The 23,266-nt window shown below is 43.5% G+C and overlaps 1 protein-coding gene across 1 annotated transcript in view; it reads left to right on the forward strand.

Moving 5' to 3' along the window:
• Positions 1 to 10,166: 10,166 nt before the first annotated feature.
• The window catches only part of LOC124012837 (calcium-binding mitochondrial carrier protein Aralar2), an 89,750-nt gene continuing 76,650 nt past the window's right edge, over positions 10,167 to 23,266 (forward strand). The window contains exons 1-3 of the mRNA XM_046326830.1: positions 10,167 to 10,293; positions 18,169 to 18,216; positions 18,829 to 18,971. Coding sequence (XP_046182786.1) covers positions 10,204 to 10,293; positions 18,169 to 18,216; positions 18,829 to 18,971 — 281 coding nt within the window. The 5' untranslated portion in view covers positions 10,167 to 10,203. The remainder of the gene's footprint in view (positions 10,294 to 18,168; positions 18,217 to 18,828; positions 18,972 to 23,266) is intronic.

The raw sequence follows: 23,266 nt of genomic DNA on the forward strand, positions 1-23,266 counted from the left end.
CTTTTATTTATTTCATCACATTCCCAGTGGGTCAGAAGTTTACATACACTCAATTAGTATTTGGTAGCATTGCCTTTAAATAGGTTAACTTGGGTCAAATGTTTTGGGTAGCCTTCCACAAGCTCCCCACAATAAGTTGGGTGTATTTTGACCCATTCCTCCTGACAGAGCTGGTGTAACTGAGTCAGGTTTGTAGGCCTCCTTGCTCGAACACGCTTTTTCAGTTCTGCCCACAAATTTTCTATAGGATGGGGGTCAAGGATTTGTGATGGCCACTCCAATACCAAGACTTTGTTGTCCTTAAGCCATTTTGCCACAACTTTGGAAGTATGATTGGGGTCATTGTCCATTTGGAAGACCCATTTGCGACCAGGCTTTAACTTCCCGACTGATGTCTTGAGATGTTGCTTCAATATACTGTATGCACATAATTTTCCTACCTCATGATCCATCTATTTTGTGAAGTGCACCAGTCCCTCCTGCAGCAAGCACCCCCCACAACATGATGCTGCCACTCCCGTGCTTGGGATGGTGTTCTTCTGCTTGCAAGGCTCCCCCTTTTTCCTCCAAACATAACGATGGTTTATTATGGCCAAACAGTTCTATTTTTGTTTCATCAGACCAGAGGACATTTCTCCAAAAAGGTACGATCTTTGTCCACATGTGCAGTTGCAAACCGTAGTCTGACTTTTTAATGGCGGTTTTAGAGCAGTGGCTTCTTCCTTGCTGAGGGGCCTTTCAGGTTATGTCGATATAGGACTCGTTTTACTGTGGATATAGATACTTTTGTACCCATTTCCTCCAGCATATTCACAAGATCCTTTGCTGTTGTTCTGGGATTGATTTGCTCTTCTCGCACCATAGTATGTCCATCTCTAGTAGACAGAACGTGTCTCCTTCCTGAGCAGTATGACAGCTGCGTGGTCCCATGGTGTTTATACTTATGTACTATTGTTTGTACAGATGAACGTGGTACCTTCAGTGATTTGGAAATTGCTCCCAATGATGAACCAGACTTGTGGAGGTCTACAATTTGTTTCTGGGGTCTTGGCTGATTTATTTTGATTTCCCCCATGATGTCAAGCAAAGAGGCACTGAGTTTGAAGGTAGGTCTTGAAATACATCCACAGGTACACCAATTGACTCAAACGATGTCAATTAGCCTATCAGAAGCTTCCAAAGCCATGATGTCATTTTCTGGAATTTTCCAAGCTGTTTAATGGCACAGTCAACTTAGTGTATGTAAACGTCTGATTTACTGTAATTTTGATACAGTGAATTATAGGTGAAATAATCTGTCTTTAAACAATTGTTGGAAAAATTACTTGTGTCATGCACAAAGTAAATGTCCTGACCGACTTGCCAAAACTGTAGTTTGTTAACAAGAAATTTGTGGAGTGGTTGAAAAACGAGTTTTAATGACTCCAACCTAAGTGTATGTAAACTTATGACTTCAACTGTAGGTTCACAGGTCGAGATTAATTTTTGTAATCAAAGTGAAAGACATTGACACATTCAACACCGCCTTGCACACGCTTGCCTGCATCTACCTGGGGTGTAATCATTAGTCCAACAGTTGCAAACGAGATTGTAGAAATCTATTGGACAAATTCAGGTATGTTTATCTCCTTTTCGTTCCATTTAAGAATTTATCAATAGAATCGTAGGACTGAATATACATCCCTGATCAGTACACTTTCATACAAGCCACATACAAACAGCATGATCCCTTTGATCATTTCATAATTGCTTCTCGCATCTACGCGCTCTCCTCCTCTCAACTTTTCCCTTCGCTTGTGGACTTCAGTGCACAACACATCAGCTGTCTGTGATGAGGCAAAAAAAACTTTCCAAGCCCAACCTTCATATCTTGACCGCTAACCACTACACACAGCCTACATCGGTGTCACCATATTAACATCATAGTCAACATAGCTACTAGAACTAATGCTTTAGTAAACCAGCTAAAATCATGCAGTACAGTGTACAGTCAGCAAAGAATTTAGGAGTTACACCGGCGGGCCCTAGTGGCAATAAATTAATAAAACCAATAGCTTACCTTGTCTTGGAAGTGTTCCCGTGTTGGATAGCCATAGCCAGCTAGCTAACATAGCATCCCTCTCTGTTTGAGCCGGGTGACTGAGTAGGTTGAACTAGCTAGCTGCATTCGCCAGCTAAGTAAGCAAAAGTGAAAAAATAAATACAAAGAAGTATAGCTAGCTCTCTTTCTCCATCTTGCTTTTCCTTCACCTTTAAAGAAATGAACTTGTTAAAAACTGTTCAACTATTGTTTTTCTCTCTTTGAGTCAACTACTCACTACATTTTATGCACCGCAGTGCTAGCTAGCTGTAGCTTTTGCTTTCAACATTCGGTGGACAACATGTCAGTTCATGCTACAAGAGCTCTGATAGGTTGAAGGATGTCCTCCGGAAGTTGTCATAATTACTGTGTAAGTCTATTGAAGGGGGTGAGAACCACGAGCTACTTAGGGTTTTTATTCAAATCAATGTACCCAGAGGAGAACGGAAGCTAGGTGTCCTCCGGCTACATCATGGTGTTACCGTACAGAGTGTTGTTGAGGCTACTGTAGACTTTCATTGCAAGACTGTGTTTCAATCAATTATTTGGTGACGTGTATATATTTAGTATAGTTTAATCTAAAAAAGGATTGTCCTCCCCTTCCTCTACTGAAGAGCCTCCACTGATGCACACATACACATGCACACACATACGCACACACACACGCACACACACATGCCTATGCTACATCAGATCTATCAGACAAATATCATCAGGACTTGCTCGCTGTCATGACCTGAGTGTTGAAGTCCGACTCACTTTTCAAGTCTCAAACAGATCTTAATCACCTAGCAAGTCCTTACATTCAATAGAAATGGATGGATATTGCCACATGCATTCACTGAGCAATTTCAAACGTTTGAGGCCTACTATATATTTATTGCTGCTCTGAATCGCAATAGAGAGTTTTTGACATTTCTATTACTCTCTTTCAAGATGACAGATGGACAAAACCTGAAATGAGCTTTTTCATTTCACATTTAGGCGCACTTCATTGAACTATTTGTCTTCTGTGTGGCAAAGCAGTTTTGGTATGAGCTAAAGCAGGTGAGGGCTTACTGAAATGAAATAGGAGATGTGTTGTTTATTCCCTCAATGCAACCCCTGCTTGGGATTGGGGGAAAGGGGACGTGGGGAGTTCAAACTCAAGCAAACAAAGAGCGGGTGTGTGTTTCAGGATGGGGTGTCTGGATGGCATCAGGCGAGGCAGACCAATTAGGGCCGACACAGGTTACTCCAGGGTCTTTACTGAGAAACAGCCCTAAAGCCTGCTGGGAAAAAGGAGCTTTGAATCCCGGGCTAGTAGCGGATGTACACATGGGTATTCCCTTATTTTTCAAAATGTTCTGTTTGTTTCTAAAATCATACCACCCCACTATTGGTGGTAGCAGAGCTGTGTCTTGCAGGTTGTGACAAAGTGTTTCATATGTGTTGCATAAGGGACAGTTTGACATGTACTGGGGTGAGAATGCTGGTCCAAAATAGGTTAGGTTGTCAAACTTTTTTGTTTGTGTGATGTTTGGGATTCTATGTATGTATATACTATATTGGTGACTATTTTTCAATGAGCCTTTTTGCAGGTTTGACTATATAATGTGTTCCATATAGCCTCATTTCCATCTGCTTGCATTCACCTCCCCTATCAAGGGGTTTTGGTACGTCCCTTATGCACTAAACTTTTCTGCACGATTACAAATCCACAGGTCAATATAGTCTACCAGTCAACTGTCTATCCTGCCCTCTATCCATAGAGACAGTAGTGGTAGTTGGATCGTTTGTCCAAATCTGGTATTGGTTAACTGGCAATCATACTACAAATAAAAGCATTAAAATCTGCACCAATTTTCAAAATAAATCCACAGGATAGAGTAACAGTTGATAGGCAGTGGAGAGGCCTGGCCTCATTGAGAATGAAAGAACAGCGAAGGCACGCAGCTCAGAAAGCTCCCCTATTTTCCTACCTAGACCAGTTTACAACACCACAATACACTCATCATTGCATTATTGTTTTTAAATTTGTACAATTGAGTACAATTCTACTCTAGCCTGTAAACTGCAGTGAAAATGTCATTTGAATGATGGCGCAAAAGCCCTGTTATTTGAATGTTTCATTCCATTCATTTAATTGGGATCCATTGTGGGTCTAATCTCGACAGGTTATAGAAAGGCACAGTACTGGACAGTCTGGCTCTATTTCTGACTTCTGATACTGTTGCGCTGTCTGTTGCCGATCATCATTCTCCCAAGTCATCTATATAGCGTATTCACATAGGCATATGCTCCCAGCAGGCCCAGTTATTCAGGAAAGCTTAACATGCCTCCATTAATCGAATGGCTATTGCGCAGGTTGGATGCTGGAATTATATTAGAGTGGAGTTGATGAACGTGCGCAGGTAGCCTACAGGAGACTTTTGAAATAGCCTAATCAGATTAAAACAATGTGACTAGTTGTGTTTATGCCACACATAAAAGGTAATACATTTTAAACGTTAAATGACAAATAGGGTATATTGAAGTGCTAGGTTCTAGGTTGAAGAAAAGCAGCTCGGATCTGAAAGGTGGCAGAACGCTGTTAAACTTCACTGAATAACTGGACCTGTTATGACACCTCGAGTTGAACCAGCCCTGTCCCCAATCAACCCTGGCCATTGACATCCTCCTCAATCAATCGTGATTGCAGATCAATATCTCCTTTCCCTGGTTTAATCCCCTTAAATCCAAGATGTAATCACTGTGCTGGCCGCAAACGCGCATGGACACGCACACACACATTCCGCACCCTAACGGCCAGGTGGCAACTCCTCAGGAAATGGAAAATACTTAAAGATTTGCTGGTGTACTCGTTTGGTTCAAAGACAAACTCCCCTTTGATAATTCCCCACAATGCTCCTTGGCAGCCCCTGTGATCAGCAATTATGAGAAAAACCAGAAATCTGAGAGACAACTACTTAAACTGAGGGGAGAGAAAGCCCCCCGACCCCTCTCCTCCTGTCTAATTCTCCTGCTCCCTCCATCCCTCTCTAACCAGAATGCCTCAACCCTGTGTTTGTAGGAAGCATCTGGGTTCATTTAGCCAGGCCTAGGAGGGGGACCAATGTCCTCTCAGGTTGCAGGCTTGAGTGTGGGGCCTTGTTGTTTTGGAGAGGGGCTCAAGCCCCACTGCCCGCCTGGACCTTCTCAAACCGCCCAGGCGGGAGCATCCGCCCAACCCTCCAGAGGACCAATTCCAGCCCATCCCAGATGCCCCTGAGCATGTTTAGTGCAGCTCTTTATCTGAACTGAAAGATGTTAAACAGATTCATCCAGAAGCCAGCAGTCTCATTGAGGTTTGGAGAAGAAGGAGTGGGTGGACGGTGGTGATGAGGGCAAGGGGAGGACTGAGTCTGCAAGTGTGTGTGTGTATGCCTGAGTGTGTGTGTATAGTTAGTGGAGTATGGAATGAGTAGAAAAATAAATAAATAAAGGTATAGTGAATCCATAATGCAAGAATCAAATCCCCAGTGATGTAGGTCAATTAACTTTATCATCTCCCTCTTATAGTCTCTAAAAAGCTCCTTTAATCTGCTCTGGGGTCAGGTTTTAGCAACGAATCTCTATGAGCCAGACATCTGTAAGTGTAAACGTTCCTATTCGATCTTCTTTCCCATGTCTAACGTCAGAACTATTTATCAGTCTGGTCTTTGAATGGAACCAGAGTGAGTTTGATTGGTTAAGTAAGTTGTTGATGTTATTCTAACACATAATTATTTCAGCGTAAACAAGAAAGCGCTTGTCATGGTCTATTACACATAAAGCACTGCATGTTACAGATGATATTCCTGCATTATGTTTGACATCCCCCTGATTGGATAGATATGGAGACAGATGGAGAGATACATTGTTGGTTGCTAGGCAGAAAGATGTGTACTTATTCTTTGGGAGACCAAAGTATTACACAAATCAATGAATGTTTTTAGATTAAATGTTTTTTTAACCTTTATTTAACTAGGCAAGTAAGTTAAGAACAAATTCTTATTTACAATGATGGCCTACCAGGGAACAGTGGGTTAACTGCCTTGTTCAGGAGCAGAACAACAGATTTTTACCTTGTCAGCTCGGGGATTCGATCCAGCAACCTTTTGGTTACTGGCCCAACACTCTAACCACTAACCACTGTCGCCCCAAAATGTAGATCCTGTACTCATCTTAAATGTGGTTTTAGATTTATAGATACCGTAAACAACATTTTATAACGATTATAAAATAAGTAATTTCATAAATTGCCTTCAAATGGCGATTATAATCATATTCTTAATTTAATGCAAAGCACATTTATTTCTCTCAGTCCTCCCATCCACACTATCTGGCAGCTTGTTTGTATTGTGGTTTGGTACAACAAAGTTATATAAAACCTATTTTTGCATGCTGTTGGTTTGCAGGGTTTGTTGTTGTACAATGCAAGGCTTAGCAGTTTGCAGACACTTGATGTTTGCATTGCATGTCACATAGCTAACACAACTGGAACTGGTGAGGCCTTGGCTTACAGAGGGTTTTAAAAACTTTTTCTCTGTGATAGTATGCTAGGCCTTAGACAAATTCATCTGGACTTGAATATTCACTTTAAAGGTCCAATGCAGCTGTTTTTATCTCAATATCAAATCATTTATGGGTAACAATTAAGTATCTCACTGTGATTGTTTACAATTAAAATGGCCCAAAAGAAGAAAAATAGCTTCTAAGCAGAGAGCAATTTTTTCTTAGCAAAATCATTTTGCTAGGACTGTCTGGGAGGGGTCTGACTGGGGAGAGGGAAACTGAAAACTAGCTGTTATTGGCAGAGGTTTGGAACTCTCTGTTTCTTATTGGTTTATTAACTACTTTACCCTTGGTGATGTCACCAGGCAGACCAAAACTTCATCCCACCAATACAGGTTGAAATTTCAGGCGGTCTTTTCAAACAGCTCTTACACTAAAGGGGCATTATAATTTTCACAATTTCACAGTGTTATTCCAATCTCAAAGTGGGAAAGTATATATAAAACACACAAAAAATATTTTGACTGTGCTGGGCCTTTAACAAAAAATGTTGGGGTATCTTTTAAATACAAGTTAGGCTATGCAAGCTCTGACTGGTAGAGATTGTGTTAATGTGATGATTTATATTTATATCCAGAGGCCGTTCAGGTGTACCAAAAATGGTTCTATAACTTCATTAATGGAAAATTGTGAAGCTGCTGCCAAAAGGTGACCCTTTCCTTCAGGTCAACAACGTCCACATGACCACATCCACCACACTCCCCTCTGATCTTCCATGATATCTTTCATCCTAAAAATGCAATCGAAAGGCACATCCTACAAGAGAAAAAAACACAAGGGAGAGACAATAGGAGAATAAAGTCTTCAACAAGTGACTTATACAAGCAGAACTATGTGAATACACTTAAAGATAAATAAAAATACATTTGAGTGACTGACAGACGACGGCAATAAGTAAGCCCAAACTGGTCATTTACAGCGCTATTTGAGAGGCCGCCACTAACCTATCAGCATTTCAAACCCAAAACACAAATTTTCAAGAACACATCTCCTTTCCTCTGTTACTTTTAATAGAAAGTCTTTAACCCCCTTTGACCTCTAGGGTCTACAGTTATGGACCGTTAATTGGGACTGTGTAGTCGGTGGAGAGGCCCAAAGTGGTATAATAATTTGTTTATAACTCTGGGTCTATTTTTGAAATGCTGTGTTTAGATGGTTAAAATTAGAAGATTGTCGTCCATCACTCATCGCTCATTCCGTCAGGATGCGTGGTTTCTCTGGGACTGAGAGGCCGGGAGAGGTGACCCCCCAGGTCAGGAGGTTTCAGAGGTTCCAGAGTTTATCCCCATTATTCAATCATTCATGGGACCTTGGACGAAGAACAGTCAGGCTTTTGGATTTGTTTTTGTCATGCAATTCTGTTCCTAAAAATAAAACAGAGAAACCAGACCATGGAATTTAATGATTTAGTAACATTGTGTTTCTCAAAGGCCTATTTCTCATGTAAAATCACTCACAATTCGATTATAGATCAATTATTTTTAAATGAACAAATAGTGGATGTAGGCCTGTACGCAAAACAGCGCAGTCTCACAGCTCACAAATGCTGCAAATCATAACAGCAACCGGTTATAACACACCTCAGTGTTCTACCTACAGTAAATGTCACAAATAAGTCATTTAATACAAAACTGACAGAGATAGATAATGCCGTGTCAAAGGACCAAATCATTCATGTTTAAATCTTTTCAAATATTGTCCTACAACCAAATTTAATACAGGTTATGAGATTGCATTAGCTCATAAAACGTTACTCACAGCCATTTTTCCAATAAACGATAAACTGTGTGCCATCAATATTTGGGAGGGATGTGGGCTATGCCCTGGCGAAGGCCATTTTGAGAGGAGCAGACAGCCTGCTGAGAAAAGTACAGGGGTTCATGCTGGTGATCGGGAATCCGAAAAGCCACTGGCAAAAAGCTATGAATTATTTTAAGCGCAAAATGCATTTTCTTTGAAGACCATGTGCCATTAGGGCCCTTTTGCTCCCTTTTAAATTGTTTTTATGCTATGAGTAATGTTAACCTTTGCTTTTGTAGTCATGTAATTCTCTCTCTCCCTCTCTCTTTCTCTCTTCCCGACACAAAGCATAGATGGAGGGATGGAATGGCTGGAAATAAAGTAGCGAAACCATTTACTGTGGGGAAGAGAAGGAGAAACCTTGTATGCTCTCTTCCATAAATGCCCCCTTTCTGCCTTAGATCTATAGGAAAGGTTCTTTCTCAGAAGCTATACGTCTGATGTTGAAAATAATTGAAGAACTGCTCTACTCACTGGAGAAATACAAAAGACCATTACAACAGTGCCTTCAGGAAGTATTCATACTTTAGTGCCTAATTGCAAACAGGATGCATGTTTTGGAATATTTGTATTCCTTACAGGCCTCCTTGTTTTCACTCTGTTATTTAGGCGAGTAATGTGGAGTAACTACAGTGTTGTTTTCTTCTATCACAGCCATTAAACACTGTAACTGTTTTAAAGCCACCATTGGCCTCATGGTGAAATCCCTGCACAGTTTCCTTCCTCTCTGGGAACTTAGTTAGGAAAGACACCTGTAACTTTGTAGTGACTGGGTGTATTGAGACATCATCCAAAGTGTAATTAATAACTTCACCATGCTCAAAGAGATATTCAATGTCTGCTTTTAGATTTTTTTAGCTACCTACCAATAGGTGCCCTTCTTTGCCAGGCATTGGAAGACCCTGGTCTATGTGGTTGAATCTGTATTTGAAATTTACTGCTCGACTGAGGGACCTTACAGATAATTGTGTGGGGTACAGATGAGGTAGTCTTTCAAAAATCATGTTGAACACTATTATTGCACGCAGAGTCCATGCAATTTATTATGTGACTTGTGAAGCACCTTTTTTCTTCCTGAACTTATTTAGGTTATCCATAACAAAGGAGTTGACTCAAGACATTTAATCTTTTCATTTTTTAGTTATTTGTAATCATTTCTAAAAACAATCTCACTTTGACATGATTGGGTATTGTGTGTAGGCCCGTGACACACAATCTCAATTTAATACATTTTAAATTCAGGCTGTAACACAACAAAGTGCGGAAAAACTTAAGGGTGTGAATACTTTCTGAAGGCTCTGTACATAGATATGGATGGAACAAGGTTTTTACATTCTTCACTCAATGGCAGCCAGGAAAGGTACATAAGCCTATTACCAAAATGAATAGTATCAGATCATGTTTAACTAAATGCGTCATAGGTTGTGTAGGCACAGAGCCAATGTCAGTCATATCCTAGTATAGGTGTACTAGGAGGATACAGAGATCTTATGATGATGATAAGCTTCATAAGAAAGACAGAGAACTTTGAAATAAGGAATGATTGCCAACACCTTACTCTAATACCTGTGTAGTAACAGCGTATTCATGTATATGAATAGACTGTAATACGGATGGTTAGTAATGTGGATGGTTACATAACGATGCCTGCCACTGACTACCTCTCTACCGCTCCATACCACGTGAACACTTTAGCTGCCTTGATCTCCTCTATTCACTGCACCGTTAGACAACCGCGCGTGATTTCCATGGGAACGTCGTCACGCAAAAGGAAATTACCGGGTTTGCTTGGTCAGTGGGCTTGGTTGGTTGACAGTAATCTTGCTATGGCTTCAAAGGTAAGCTCACCTTTTCGAGGAAAAAAATACAGTTTTTGTCAGTAGGTGAACTAGACAATGTCGGAATAGATAACGACACCTTCGAACGCAGGGACGACTTTCTCACATACGGGCCCCCTCCCATCTATTGATAGATGGCTAGCCAGCTAGCTACTAGTTAGCCTGCTAAGAGGATGTTCGAGGTTAACATTAGCCAGTGGCAATGACATTGGGCTTTACAGTGTACGAGGACGGGGCTACTTGCAGAAGTCAAGGTTGTAATGGGATGCATCTTTTCCCTGTGATGCACTATGCGGAAGCCGGTTATCAGACCAACCTGTCAGTGAAACCAGTGGTCTCTGTCTCTCCCTTTCCCCACGTCCCGTGTGGCCGGCTGATTAGCATGTCATTGATTTAAAGCCGGCTGTAGCCTAGTAACCTTGGTTAGCATAATGCTACATGAGCTTCTCCCCGTACACATACACTACAGTAATATAAGGCTTCTGTTGTTGCTTGCTCCAGTGGGGCCAGTTATTAATTCACGTGATCAAATTCTACAATGTAGATTAGGCACGTGCCCCGTGTCTTAAAAAAAAAATATATATAAATATTTTAAATAAATGAATGGCGTTTAACAATTGTATTTTTTAGTACAACAGTTAAGTCAACGAGTAACATCTATTAAGAATCCAAAGTGTATTCCTCATTTGCATTCCATGTGTAGACAGACCCACTTCCAGTAACATCCTAGATGATTCAAAGTGTGGCAAAGTTACTTTATTGCCATACAACAGCACTAAGTCATGTGCTTTGAGACAAAACTCCACATTACAAACTCCTAAAATCTGCAGTGGCACAAAGATTAGATTTAGGGTGTGTCTGAAATGGCACCCTATTCCATATAGTGCACTACTTTTGTGTAGTTTAATAGGATCAGGATGCCATATCAGCCCTAGTTTTGTAAAGAATTCATCTGAAGAAACATAGAAATCCCCAAATCATAGAAAATCAAACATAGACTGCCCACCCCAACTCACGCCCTGACCATACTAACTAAATACAAAACAAATGAAATAAAGGTCAGAACGTGACAGGTAGGCCAGTTGAGAACAAGTTCTCATTTACAACTGCAACCTGGCCAAGATAAAGCAAAGCGACACAAACACAGAGTTACACATGGAATAAACAAACATACAGTCAATAACACAATATAAAAAAAATCTTTATACAGTGTGTGCAAATGAGGTAAGATTAGGAAGGTAAGGCAATAAATAGGCCGTAGTGGCGAAGTAATTATAATTTAATTGCTAAACACTGGAGTGATAGATGTGCAGAAGATGAATGTGCATGTAGAGATACTGGGGTACAAATGAGCAAAAAAACAATATGCGGATGAGATAGTTGGATGGGCTATTTACAGGTGCAATGATCTATGAGCTGCTCTGACAGCTGATGCTTAAAGTTAGTGAGGGAGATATGAGTCTCCAGCTTCAGTAAATTTTGAAATTCGTTCCAGTCATTGGCAGCAGAGAACTGGAAGGAAAGGCGGCCAAAGAGGAGTTGGCTTTGGGGGTGACCAGTGAAATATACCTGCTGGAGCGCGTGCTACAGGTGGGTGCTGCGATGGTGACCAGTGAGCTGAGAAGGCGGGGCTTTACCTAGCAAAGACTTATAGATGACCTGGAGCCAGTGGGGTTGGCGACGAATATGAAGCGAGGGCCAGCCAACGAGAGCATACAGGTCACAGTGGTGGGTAGTATATTGGGCTTTGGTGACAAAACGGATGGCACTGTGATAGACTGCATCCAGTTTGTTGAGTAGAGTGTTGGAGGCTATTTTGTAAATGACATCGCCAAAGTCCAAGATCTGTAGGATAGTCAGTTTTACGAGGGTATGTTTGGCAGCATGAGTGAAGGATGCTTTGTTGCGAAATAGGAAGCCAATTCTAGATTTCATTTTGGATTGGTGATGCTTAATGTGAGTCTGGAAGGAGAGTTTACAATCTAACCAGACATCTAGGTATTTGTAGTTGTCCATATATTCTATGTCAGAACCGTCCAGAGTAGTGATGCTGGACGGGAGGGCAGCGATCGGTTGAAGAGCATGCATTTTGTTTTACTTGCATTTAAGTTGTATGCCATTGAAACTCGTCTGGAGGTTAGTTAACACAGTGTCCAAAGAAGTGCCAGAAGTATACAGAATGGTGTCGTCAGCGTAGAGGTGGATCAGAGAATCAACAGCAGCAAGAGCGACATCATTGATGTATATAGAGAAAATAGTCGGCCAGAGATCCGATTTGACACACTGAACTCTGTCTGAGAAGTTGGTGATCCAGGCGAGGCAGTCATTTGTGAAACCAAGGCTGTTGAGTCTGACAGAGTAGAAAGCCTTGTCCAGGTCGATGAATACAGCTGCACAGTATTGTCTCTTGTCGATGGCGGTTAGGATATCGTTTAGGACTTTGAGCATGGCTGAGGTGCACCCATGACCAGCTCGGAAACCAGATTGCATAGCGGAGAAGGTATGGTGGGAATCGAAATGGTCGGTGATCTGTTTGTTAACTTGCCTTTCGAAGACCTTAGAAAAGCAGGGTAGGATAGATATAGGTCTGTAACAGTTTGGGTCTAGAGTGTCTCCCCCTTTGAAGAGGGCGGGATGACCGTGACAGCTTTCCAATCTTTGGGGATCTCAGACGATATGAAAGAGATGTTCAACAGGCTAGTAATAGGGGGTTGCAACAATTGCGGCGGATAATTTTAGAAAGAGCTGTCTAGCCCAGCTGATTTGTAGGGGTCCAAATTTTGCAACTCTTTCAGAACATCAGCTATCTGGATTTGGGTGAAGGAGAAATGGGGAGGCTTGGGCAAGTTGCTGTGGGGAGGGGGGTGCAGGGCTGTTAACGGGGTAGGGGTAGTCAGGTGGAAAGCATAGCCATCAATGGATTTATTGGCGGTGACATTGTTTCCTAGCCTCAGTGCAGTGGGCAGCTGGGAGGAGGTGCTCTTATTATCCATGGACTTTACAGTGTCCCAGAACATTTTGGAGTTTGTGCTAGAGGATGCAAATTTCTGTTTAAAAAAGCTATCCTTTGCTTTCCTAATTGCCTGTGTATATTGGTTCCTAGCTTCCCTGAAAAGTTGCATATCGCGGGGGCTATTCGATGCTAATGCAGTACGCCACAGGATGTTTTTGTGCTGGTCAAGGGCAGTCAGGTCTGGAGTGAACCAAGGGCTATATCTGTTCCTAGTTCTACATTTTTAGAATGTGGCCTGCTTATTTAAGATGGTGAGGAAAACACTTTTAAAGAATAACCAGGCATCCTCTACTGACGGGATGAGGTCAATATCCTTCCAGGATACCCAGGCCAGGTTGATTAGAAAGGCCTGTTCTCTGAAGTGTTTCAGGGAGCGTTTGACAGTGATGAGGGGTGGTCGTTTGACAGCAGACTCATTACGGATGCAGGCAATGAGGCAGTGATCGCTGAGATCACTGAAGGCGCTGCAAAGATCCACAGCGGGTTTGGATTTTCATAGGACCACTTTAATCTGTACACTCCACAGAGCTGGGATTTACGGAAGAGTGGTCATAAAAAAAGCCAATTCTTTAAAAATAAAATAAGCAAACACATTTGGTGTTCACAAAAAGGCATGTGGGAGACTCCCCAAACATATTGAAGAAGGCACTGTGGTCAGATGAGACAAAAATGTAGCTTTTTGGCCATCAATGAAAACACTCTCTGGCATAAACCCAACACTTCTCATCACCCTGAGAATACCATCACAGTGAAGCATGGTGGTGGCAGTATCATGCTGTGGGGATGTTTTTCAGAGGCAGGGACTGGGAAACTGGTCAGAATTGAAGGAATGATGGATTGTGCTAAATACAGAGAAATTATTGATGGAAACATGTTTCAGTCTTCCAGAGATTTGAGACTGAGATGGGAGGTTCACCTTCCAGCAGACAATGACCCGAAGCATACTGCTAAAGCAACACTTCAGTGGTTTAAAAGGGGAAACATTTAAATGTCTAGGAATGGCCTAGTCAAAGCCCAGACCTCAATCCAATTGAGAATCTGTGGTATGACTTAAAGATTGCTGTACACCAGCGGAACCCATTCAACTTGAAGGAGCTGGAGCAGTTTTGCATTGAAGAAAGGGCAATAATCCCAGTGGCTAGATGTGCCTGTAATGAATACTCCTGACGACCCAACGGCACCGGAGGGTGGAGTGGGCGGAGGAGCAGAGGTGGCCGCATACCTCAAGGGCGAGGTCAGGCTTGTTCGACAAGGTTGTGGACTGACCCGATGTTCTGCGTCGAGGCTGATGTCCAGTGGGTCTGTTCAGGGGGGTGGGTTGACCCAGAGGTCAGGGAGCGGGACCATCACTGTGGAATGCCTGAATTATCTCTGGGTTGGGGACCCGGGACCGGTCTTCTGGCCCATAACCTTCCCAGTCCACTAGATAGTGGATGTGACCTCTCAGGTATTTAGAATCAAGGATGGCCTGAGGGGGTGTCCCCTCCGACGTACAACGGTGTTGGTGTACTGCGGGTTGAGACTGGAGGATGAAGAGGACTGTAGGTGACCGGTTTTAACAGAGACATGAAAGGACGAGGAGATTTTATACTGACAGGGTAACTGGAGGTGGTACGTGATAGTGTTATCTTGAAGGAACCAATGAAACAAGGACAGAACTGTTTGCAGGAGAGGCAGATGTCTCTGGTAGAGAACCACACACATTGTCCGGGGTGAAAGAGTGGCGTAGGTCTGCTGCGTCTGTCAACAAAGCGTTTCTGGGTATTAGAGGCCTCCTGCAGATGTCGGTGAGCGGTCTCCCATACCCGCTCACTACCCCGAAACTAGTCGTTGACAGCTGGGACAGTACCAGGCTCCACCTCCCAGGCAAACATGGGGGGTTGGTAACCAAGTACACACTGAAACAGAGTAAGGCCGAGGGATGAATGCATGAGTGAGTTATGAGCGTATTCGGCCCAGGCCATATACCGACTCCAGTCGTGTGGAAAGGCAGAATATTGTTGGCGGAGGTACTTCCCTATTTTTTGATTCAGGCGTTCCGTCTGCCGGTTGGTCTGGGGACGGTACCCGGAGGAGAGGCTGAGGGCAACCCCCGGTCGGGTCACAGAAGGCTTGCCACACCCAGGTGACAAACTGGGGCCCGCGGTCAGAGATGATGTCCCCCGGAATCCCATAAGACGGAACACCTGCTGGAACTTACACTCAACCAATTCCATGGTGTAGGGTAAATGAGGAAGAGGAACCAGATGACACATTTTTGAAAAACGGTCTACTATGACAAGGATGGTGGTGTTACCAGAGGATTCAGGAAGGTCTGTGATGAAGTCAACAGCTATGTGGGACCAGGGTCTGTGAGGTATTGGCAAAGGTTGAAGCTTACTGGAAGGGAGAAAACGAGGGCTTTTGGTTTGGGCGCAGAATGGACAGGAGAGCATGTAATCCCTTACGTCAGATGCCAGTGAGGACCACCAGAACTTACGGGCTAGATGTTTGGTGGTTTGTGTAATGCCCGGATGTCCCGACCCAAATGACATGTGACACCATTGCATCAGTTGGGGCCTAACAGCTGCTGGTACGTAACTCCTCCCAGCTGGTGTCTCAGGAGGAGCTGTGTCTGAGGTGAGGGCTTCTTGTATGGCAGAGTGAACCTCACACTGTACCGGCCCCATAATGCAAGAGGAATGAAGAATGGGTGTTGGACCGGACTTACTGGTCGGAAGGTCAAACTGGCGGAAGAGAGCATCAGCTTTTACGTTTCTTGCCAGGGATGTAAGTAACATGAAAGTGTGTGAAGAGGAGCACAGCAGGCTTGTATGGGGTTTAACCTCTTGGCCCCTCTGATATATTCTAGATTACAATGATCTGTTAGGAAGAGAAAAGGATGTTGTGCGCCCTCCAACCAGTGGCGCCACTCCTCGAGGGCTGGCTTGATGGCGAGGAGTTCTGTTCCCCACATTGTAATTCCTCTCAGTGGAGGATAACTTCCGGGAGAAGAAGGCACAGGGATGTGATTTTGGAGGTGTTCCCACCCGCTGAAAGAGTATGGCTCCTACTCCTACTTCAGAAGCACCTCCAGGGTGAAAGGAAGGGTCGGATCAGGTTGGAGAAGGACAGGAGCTGAGCTGTAGCGACATTTCAAGTTGTTGGAAATATTCAGGGCTGTATCAGTCCATTGAAAGGTCTGGCTCTTTTTGGCTGGTAAGGGCAGTGATGGGAGCGGCAGTGGAACTGAAGTTGAACCGGCGATAGTAGTTGGAGATCCCAATGAAACGTTGGAGTTCCTTAGCAGTGGTGGGTTTGGGCCAGTTACTGACGGCAGGGACTTTGTTCTCATACATGCTGACCCCTCCAGGTGTCAGTACGAACCCGAGGAAGTTTACACGGAAGGTGCTCTTTTCAATCTTCACATAAAGGTTATGGTCAAGGAGCTGTTAAAGTACCTTTTGCACATGCTGTATGTGTTCCTTTAGGGAGTAAATCAGGATGTCATCAATGTAGACGATGAGAAAGCTGTTGATCATATCCTGGAAAACCTTGTTCATAAAGGATTGGAAGACGGCGGGGGTGTTAGTAAGGCCATAGGGCATGACCAGGTATTCGTAGTGCCCTCGTGCGGTGATAAAGGCTGTCTTCCATTCGTCGCCTTCACGTATACGGACAAGGTTATATGCACTTTGCAGGTCGAGTTTTGTTTAGATGTTGGCGCGGTCCACTTGTTCAAGGGTTGCTGGGATCAGAGGAAGACGGTTCTTGACATCATTCAGAGAACGCTAATCAATACATGATCGGAGACCACTGTCCTTTTTTCCATGAAGAAGAAGCTGGACTCAGTCGGGGAAGAAGGACGAATGAAACCGTTTGAGTGTTTCATCAAGGTAGTTCTCTATTGCCTCATTTTTCGGGATAGATAGGGGGTAAACTCGGCCCTTCGATGGGGACCTTCCAGGGAGTAAGTCAGTAGCACAGTCCCCTGGGCGATGTGGTGGCAGAGTGGAGGCCTTGATTTTGCTGAAGACATTGCTGTACTGTGCGTATTCAGATGGTATGCTGGGTGTATAGTTATGCACACTCAAGTTTTTCATTTTTTTGTCTTATTTCTTGTTTGTTTCACAATAAAACATATTCTGCATCTTCAAAGTGGTAGGCATGTTGTGTAAATAAAATGATACAAATCCCCCAAAAATCTATCTGAATTCCAGCGTGTAAGTCAACAAACAGGAAAAACGTGAAGGGGGGTGAATACTTTCACAAGCCACTGTATGTCTACTATGAAAGGTATAAACAAAAAGAGACATTCAGGAATTCATTGAGTCATAAATATCAAAGGTCTCAATAAGGCTGCATATCCTAATACATTTTTTAAAACTTTTTTTTCCTACAGTAATTATTAACAGTTTAACAGGGGGATGTTATTATAAGTACAAGATTAGCGTTTCTTACTTTTATTGCAAAGTGGGGAAAACATCTTACTGTAACAAGAAAACATTATCCTAGTAGCCTATGCCTATAGGCCTATCCATTTTATTTAGTATTTTTATTTATTCGCACAAAAAAAGACAAGTTACAAAGATTATTTTTATTTATTGAACCTTTATTTAACTCAGTTAAGAATAAATTATTATCTACAATGATGGCTTACCAAAAGGGAAAAGGCCCCCTGCGGGGACAGGGGCCTGGGATTAAAAATAACAGTGCAGATAAAAAAACAGATAAGATGGTGTGCAGGTGAAGACACCCAAGAGGGCTTTAATGAGTGCTTCAACAGAATTGCAAATTAAAGAAGTGTATTCGTTTCAGGTTATTACCACAGAGCTTGGTTGTTGATTATGTGATGATAATGTGTATGTAATTTCTTTCTCCAGGGACAAAAGAGGGCTGACCCTACTGAGCTGAAAGCTATTTTCATAAAGGTCAGTTGTATAAGAATCAATTTGCCTATGGATCAACAACATTTCCTTAGCTCACTGGATACAAGCCAACTTTGTGTACTGGAAAGCCACTACTAATATTGCATTTATTTGTAGGCTTCTTCTGGTTCAAGTCACAAAAACAAGAGTCAATAGCACATTTCTGGTTTTCTCCATTGAGGTCTGAATCCTAACTTGAGATCCCTGCACACAGCTTGAATTTCTACCATTGACATCATTGCATGATTTATGCCTATTAAAGTCTTGAGTTACGTATGAATGATTGCAAGTTAGGTGTCTGCCCAAAGGATTGAAACAGTCAGCGTCAGTGTCTTTCTTGACCAATAGATCACTTATTAACAGATCAATTATGCTGTCTGTCTGTCTGTCTGTCTGTCTGTCTGTCTGTCTGTCTGTCTGTCTGTCTGTCTGTCTGTCTGTCTGTCTGTCTGTCTGTCTGTCTGTCTGTCTGTCTGTCTGTCTGTCTGTCTGTCTGTCTGTCTGTCTGTCTGTCTGTCTGTCTGTCTGTCTGTCTGTCTGTCTGTCTGTCTGTCTGTCTGTCTGTCTGTCTGTCTGTGCGTGTGTGTGTGTGTGTGTGTGTGTTTGCTGTTGCAGTATGCCAGCATCCAGAAGAACAATGAGGCCTTCATGTCTCCAGAGGACTTTGTGGCGCGGTTTCTCTATGCACACACTGACATCAGGCTGTCTGACGAGGCCACCTCACTGCTGGCTGGGGTGGTGGACCAGAAGAAAGATGGGTGGGTATGATGGACAGACGACCAGGGCTCGTATCACAAAGCTTATCAGAGAATGTGTGCTGATCTAGGATCAGTTTGGCCTTTTAACCATCTCACAAAGCTTTGTGAATACAGGCCCTGACCAGGAAAAAGTCCAGGCTTTATGCCTAGCTAAAGGTTGGTTACAACAATAACCTGGAGTACTGCTAGGGTTATATCAAGGGTCTGTATTACATATATGGTTACAGATATTGCCTGGAGTACTGCTAGAGTAATAGATAGGGCCTGGAGTACTGCTAGAGTAATAGATAGGGCCTGGAGTACTGCTAGAGTAATAGATAGGGCCTGGAGTACTGCTAGGGTTATAGATAGGGCCTGGAGTACTGCTAGATTAATAGATAGGGCCTGGAGTACTGCTAGGGTTATAGATAGGGCCTGGAGTACTGCTAGAGTAATAGACAGGGCCTGGAGTACTGCTAGGGTTATAGATAGGGCCTGGAGTACTGCCAGAGTTATAGATAGGACCTGGAGTACTGCTAGGGTTATAGATAGGGCCTGGAGTACTGCTAGAGTAATAGATAGGGCCTGGAGTACTGCTAGAGTAATAGATAGGGCCTGGAGTACTGCTAGAGTAATAGATAGGGCCTGGAGTACTGCTAGAGTAATAGATAGGGCCTGGAGTACTGCTAGAGTAATAGATAGGGCCTGGAGTACTGCTAGAGTTATAGATAGGGCCCGGGGCACTGCTAGGGTTATAGATAGGGCCTGGAGTACTACCAGAGTTATAGATAGGGCCTGGAGTACTGCTAGGGTTATAGATAGGGCCTGGAGTACTACCAGGGTTATAGATAGGGCCTGGAATACTGCTAGGGTTATAGATAGGGCCCGGGGTACTGCTAGGGTTATAGATAGGGCCTGGAGTACTGCTAGGGTTATAGATAGGGCCTGGAGTACTGCTAGGGTTATAGATAGGGCCTGGAGTACTGCTAGGGTTATTAATAGGGCCTGGAGTACTGCTAGGGTTATAGATAGGGCCTGGAGTACTGTTAGGGCTATAGATAGGGCTCGGGGTACTGCTAGGGTTATAGATAGGGCCTGGAGTACTACCAGAGTTATAGATAGGGCCTGGAGTACTGCTAGGGTTATAGATAGGGCCTGGAGTACTGCTAGGGTTATAGATAGGGCTCGGGGTACTGCTAGGGTTATAGATAGGGCCTGGAGTACTGCTAGAGTTATAGATAGGGCCTGGAGTACTGCTAGGGTTATAGATAGGGCCTGGAGTACTGCTAGGGTTATAGATAGGGCCTGGAGTACTGCTAGAGTTATAGATAGGGCCTGGAGTACTGCTAGGGTTATAGATAGGGCCTGGAGTACTGCTAGGGTTATAGATAGGGCCTGGAGTACTGCTAGGGTTATAGATAGGGCCTGGAGTACTACCAGGGTTATAGATAGGGCCTGGAATACTGCTAGGGTTATAGATAGGGCCCGGGGTACTGCTAGGGTTATAGATAGGGCCTGGAGTACTGCTAGGGTTATAGATAGGGCCTGGAGTACTGCTAGGGTTATAGATAGGGCCTGGAGTACTGCTAGAGTTATAGATAGGGCCTGGAGTACTGCTAGGGTTATAGATAGGGCCTGGAGTACTGCTAGAGTTATAGATAGGGCCTGGAGTACTGCTAGGGTTATAGATAGGGCCTGGAGTACTGCTAGGGTTATAGATAGGGCCTGGAGTACTGCTAGGGTTATAGATAGGGCCTGGAGTACTGCTAGGGTTATAGATAGGGCCTGGAGTACTGCTAGAGTTATAGATAGGGCCTGGAGTACTGCTAGAGTTATAGATAGGGCCTAGCCCTTATTTTCTAATGCACAGGATGCAACCCAAATATTATATATATTTTTTTGCTCATGATGAATTTATTTACCACTGATTTATTTGATTTATTATGTTTCAAAAATAAACTCTTAGAAATCCTCAAAGGCCCTTTGTCAGGTGTTGTTCTGTTCCTCCTGTTGGTTGTTGTACCCTAATTCATCTCATCTTTCCCCCTCTCCCCTTAACCCCCATCACCCCTGTGTTTTGCATTAATATGTATGTTTTTAATGATACATAATGACGGGCAATAAATTGTTAGAGTAAGTCAAAAAGAAAAAGTGTGTTGCCATGGCAACCACCTGGGCTCCGGCAAAGAGTAGAGTGCATGCGGTCATGTTGCTCACATTATGAAAGCCTGCTTTAAAATGGAGTGGAGGCTGGCTGCACACATGCACTGTAATTGCCCATGCCATTCAGCACTCTTGCATTGTGCGGCTTTGCGAGCCAGATAAATGGCGGCAGCAAAACTGCTATTAAGGGATAAATCTATTAGGAAACCATGGCTTGGTCTCTGTATCTAAACTTAATTTGGTGTGGTCGGGTGGTGGGTAGGGGATACCAAATGATAAGGAAGCAGAAATGTCTCCTTTGATGGTTTGATCAAAGCCACGAAATCAGAAACCTTTGTTTGAATGCGTCCATTTTGTTTACAGTTGGCATCGTAGGTTAGTCGTCATGTATTTTGTTTACAGTTGGCATCGTAGGTTAGTCGTCATGTATTTTGTTTACAGTTGGCATCGTAGGTTAGTCGTCATGTATTTTGTTTACAGTTGGCATCGTAGGTTAGTCGTCATGTATTTTGTTTACAGTTGGCATCGTAGGTTAGTCGTCATGTATTTTGTTTACAGTTGGCATCGTAGGTTAGTCGTCATGTATTTTGTTTACAGTTGGCATCGTAGGTTAGTCGTCATGTATTTTGTTTTAGCTCGTTTTTTATTTCAGGACATTCTGATTTCACTAGACAATGAGATGGATGATTATGCCTAGTGCGGAAGAGTGAACAGACAATGGCTACGCGTGTCAACATCACCCCCTTTTATGTTCACGGAAAACAGGAACGTATTGTTTTTCAAGTATTGGCAAGAACCTGTTGAGTGACCTCCCTGACAAAAAAGAAAGTAAGGAAACAAGCCACTTACACAATCATATTATGATATACTCCCTCTAGTTAAAATTAGAGTCTTTTTCAGGATATGCATACTGCATACATTTTTTCTTGCCAATGCGTCTGCCTCTGTTTTTACCCCAGGTAGGATTCCATTTCACAGAGATGAGTCAGGGCGGGGTAATCGTTTTTGTGAGTAGAGGGGGTTTGGATGTACGTAAACAGTGTAATGCATTTCTTTGCCTCCCTCTGTGACTGTGTAAATCAGGTGATACACTCACTGACAGCCATCACAGTCTCTGCCTGGAAATCACTTTTCTCTCTTGTTATTCACCCTCCCCAGACTTGGCTGGCTGAGATAGATACACTCCCTCTCTATGTCTGCAAATTACTCATTCAGCACATGTAGACATCCCTACTTCTGTCTCAAAGATGTGTCAGAGATGTTCCCTCCCTCCCTCCTCTCTCTCTCTCTCTCTCTCTCTCTCTCTCTCTCTCTCTCTCTCTCTCTCTCTCTCTCTCTATCCCTCTCTCTCTCTCTCTCTCTCTCTCTCTCTCTCTCTCTCTCTCTCTCTCTCTCTCTCTCTCTCTCTCTCTCTCTCTCTCTCTCTCTATCTCTCTCTCTCTCTCTCTCTCTCTCTCTCTCTCTCTCTCTCTCTCTCTCTCTCTCTCTCCCTCTCTCCCCCTCTCTCCCTCTCTCTCTCTCTCCCCCTCTCCCTCTCTCTCTCTCTCTCTCTCTCTCTCTCTCTCTCTCTCTCTCTCTCTCTCTCTCTCTCTCTCCTCTCTCTCTCCCTCTCTCTCCCTCTCTCTCTCTCTCTCTCTCTCTCTCTCTCTCTCTCTCTCTCTCTCTCTCTCTCTCTCTCTCTCTCTCTCTCTCTGTCTCTCCCCCCCTCTCTCTCACATACACACTTCTTTTTCTCTTTCTCTCTTTTTTTCCGATGGAAACCTCTTCAAACCCTCTGAGGTTAGTCTCTGGGGTTAAATCATTGTAAAGAGAGCATGCTGGGAAATAGCAGTCCTCCCAGCCAACCATGTGCATTTTGGTGTGGTCTGCTTGGAAGAAGCCAAAGCATCCAGCCCACCAGCCGGACAGCTAGCCAGCCAGTCAGTCAGCTAGCCAGCAGTCACCTCTGGGTGGAAGGCTGTCAGTGACAATAGCAGGGACAGGGGGTTTATTGAAGGGATTGTCTTTCCTTTTACTAGCAGGGATAAAAGCTGTCGCTCCAACTTAATCCGCCCAAATGTTTATGCTGTAAACAGTGTTCTAGACCCTCGCTAGCTGCTGAAGATGACAGTAAAGTCGAGACTTTCATAGACACCCTCAAACAAAGACGTCAA

Source organism: Oncorhynchus gorbuscha, linkage group LG24 (assembly GCF_021184085.1).
Source record: "Oncorhynchus gorbuscha isolate QuinsamMale2020 ecotype Even-year linkage group LG24, OgorEven_v1.0, whole genome shotgun sequence".
NCBI classification, from domain to species: Eukaryota; Metazoa; Chordata; class Actinopteri; order Salmoniformes; family Salmonidae; genus Oncorhynchus; species Oncorhynchus gorbuscha.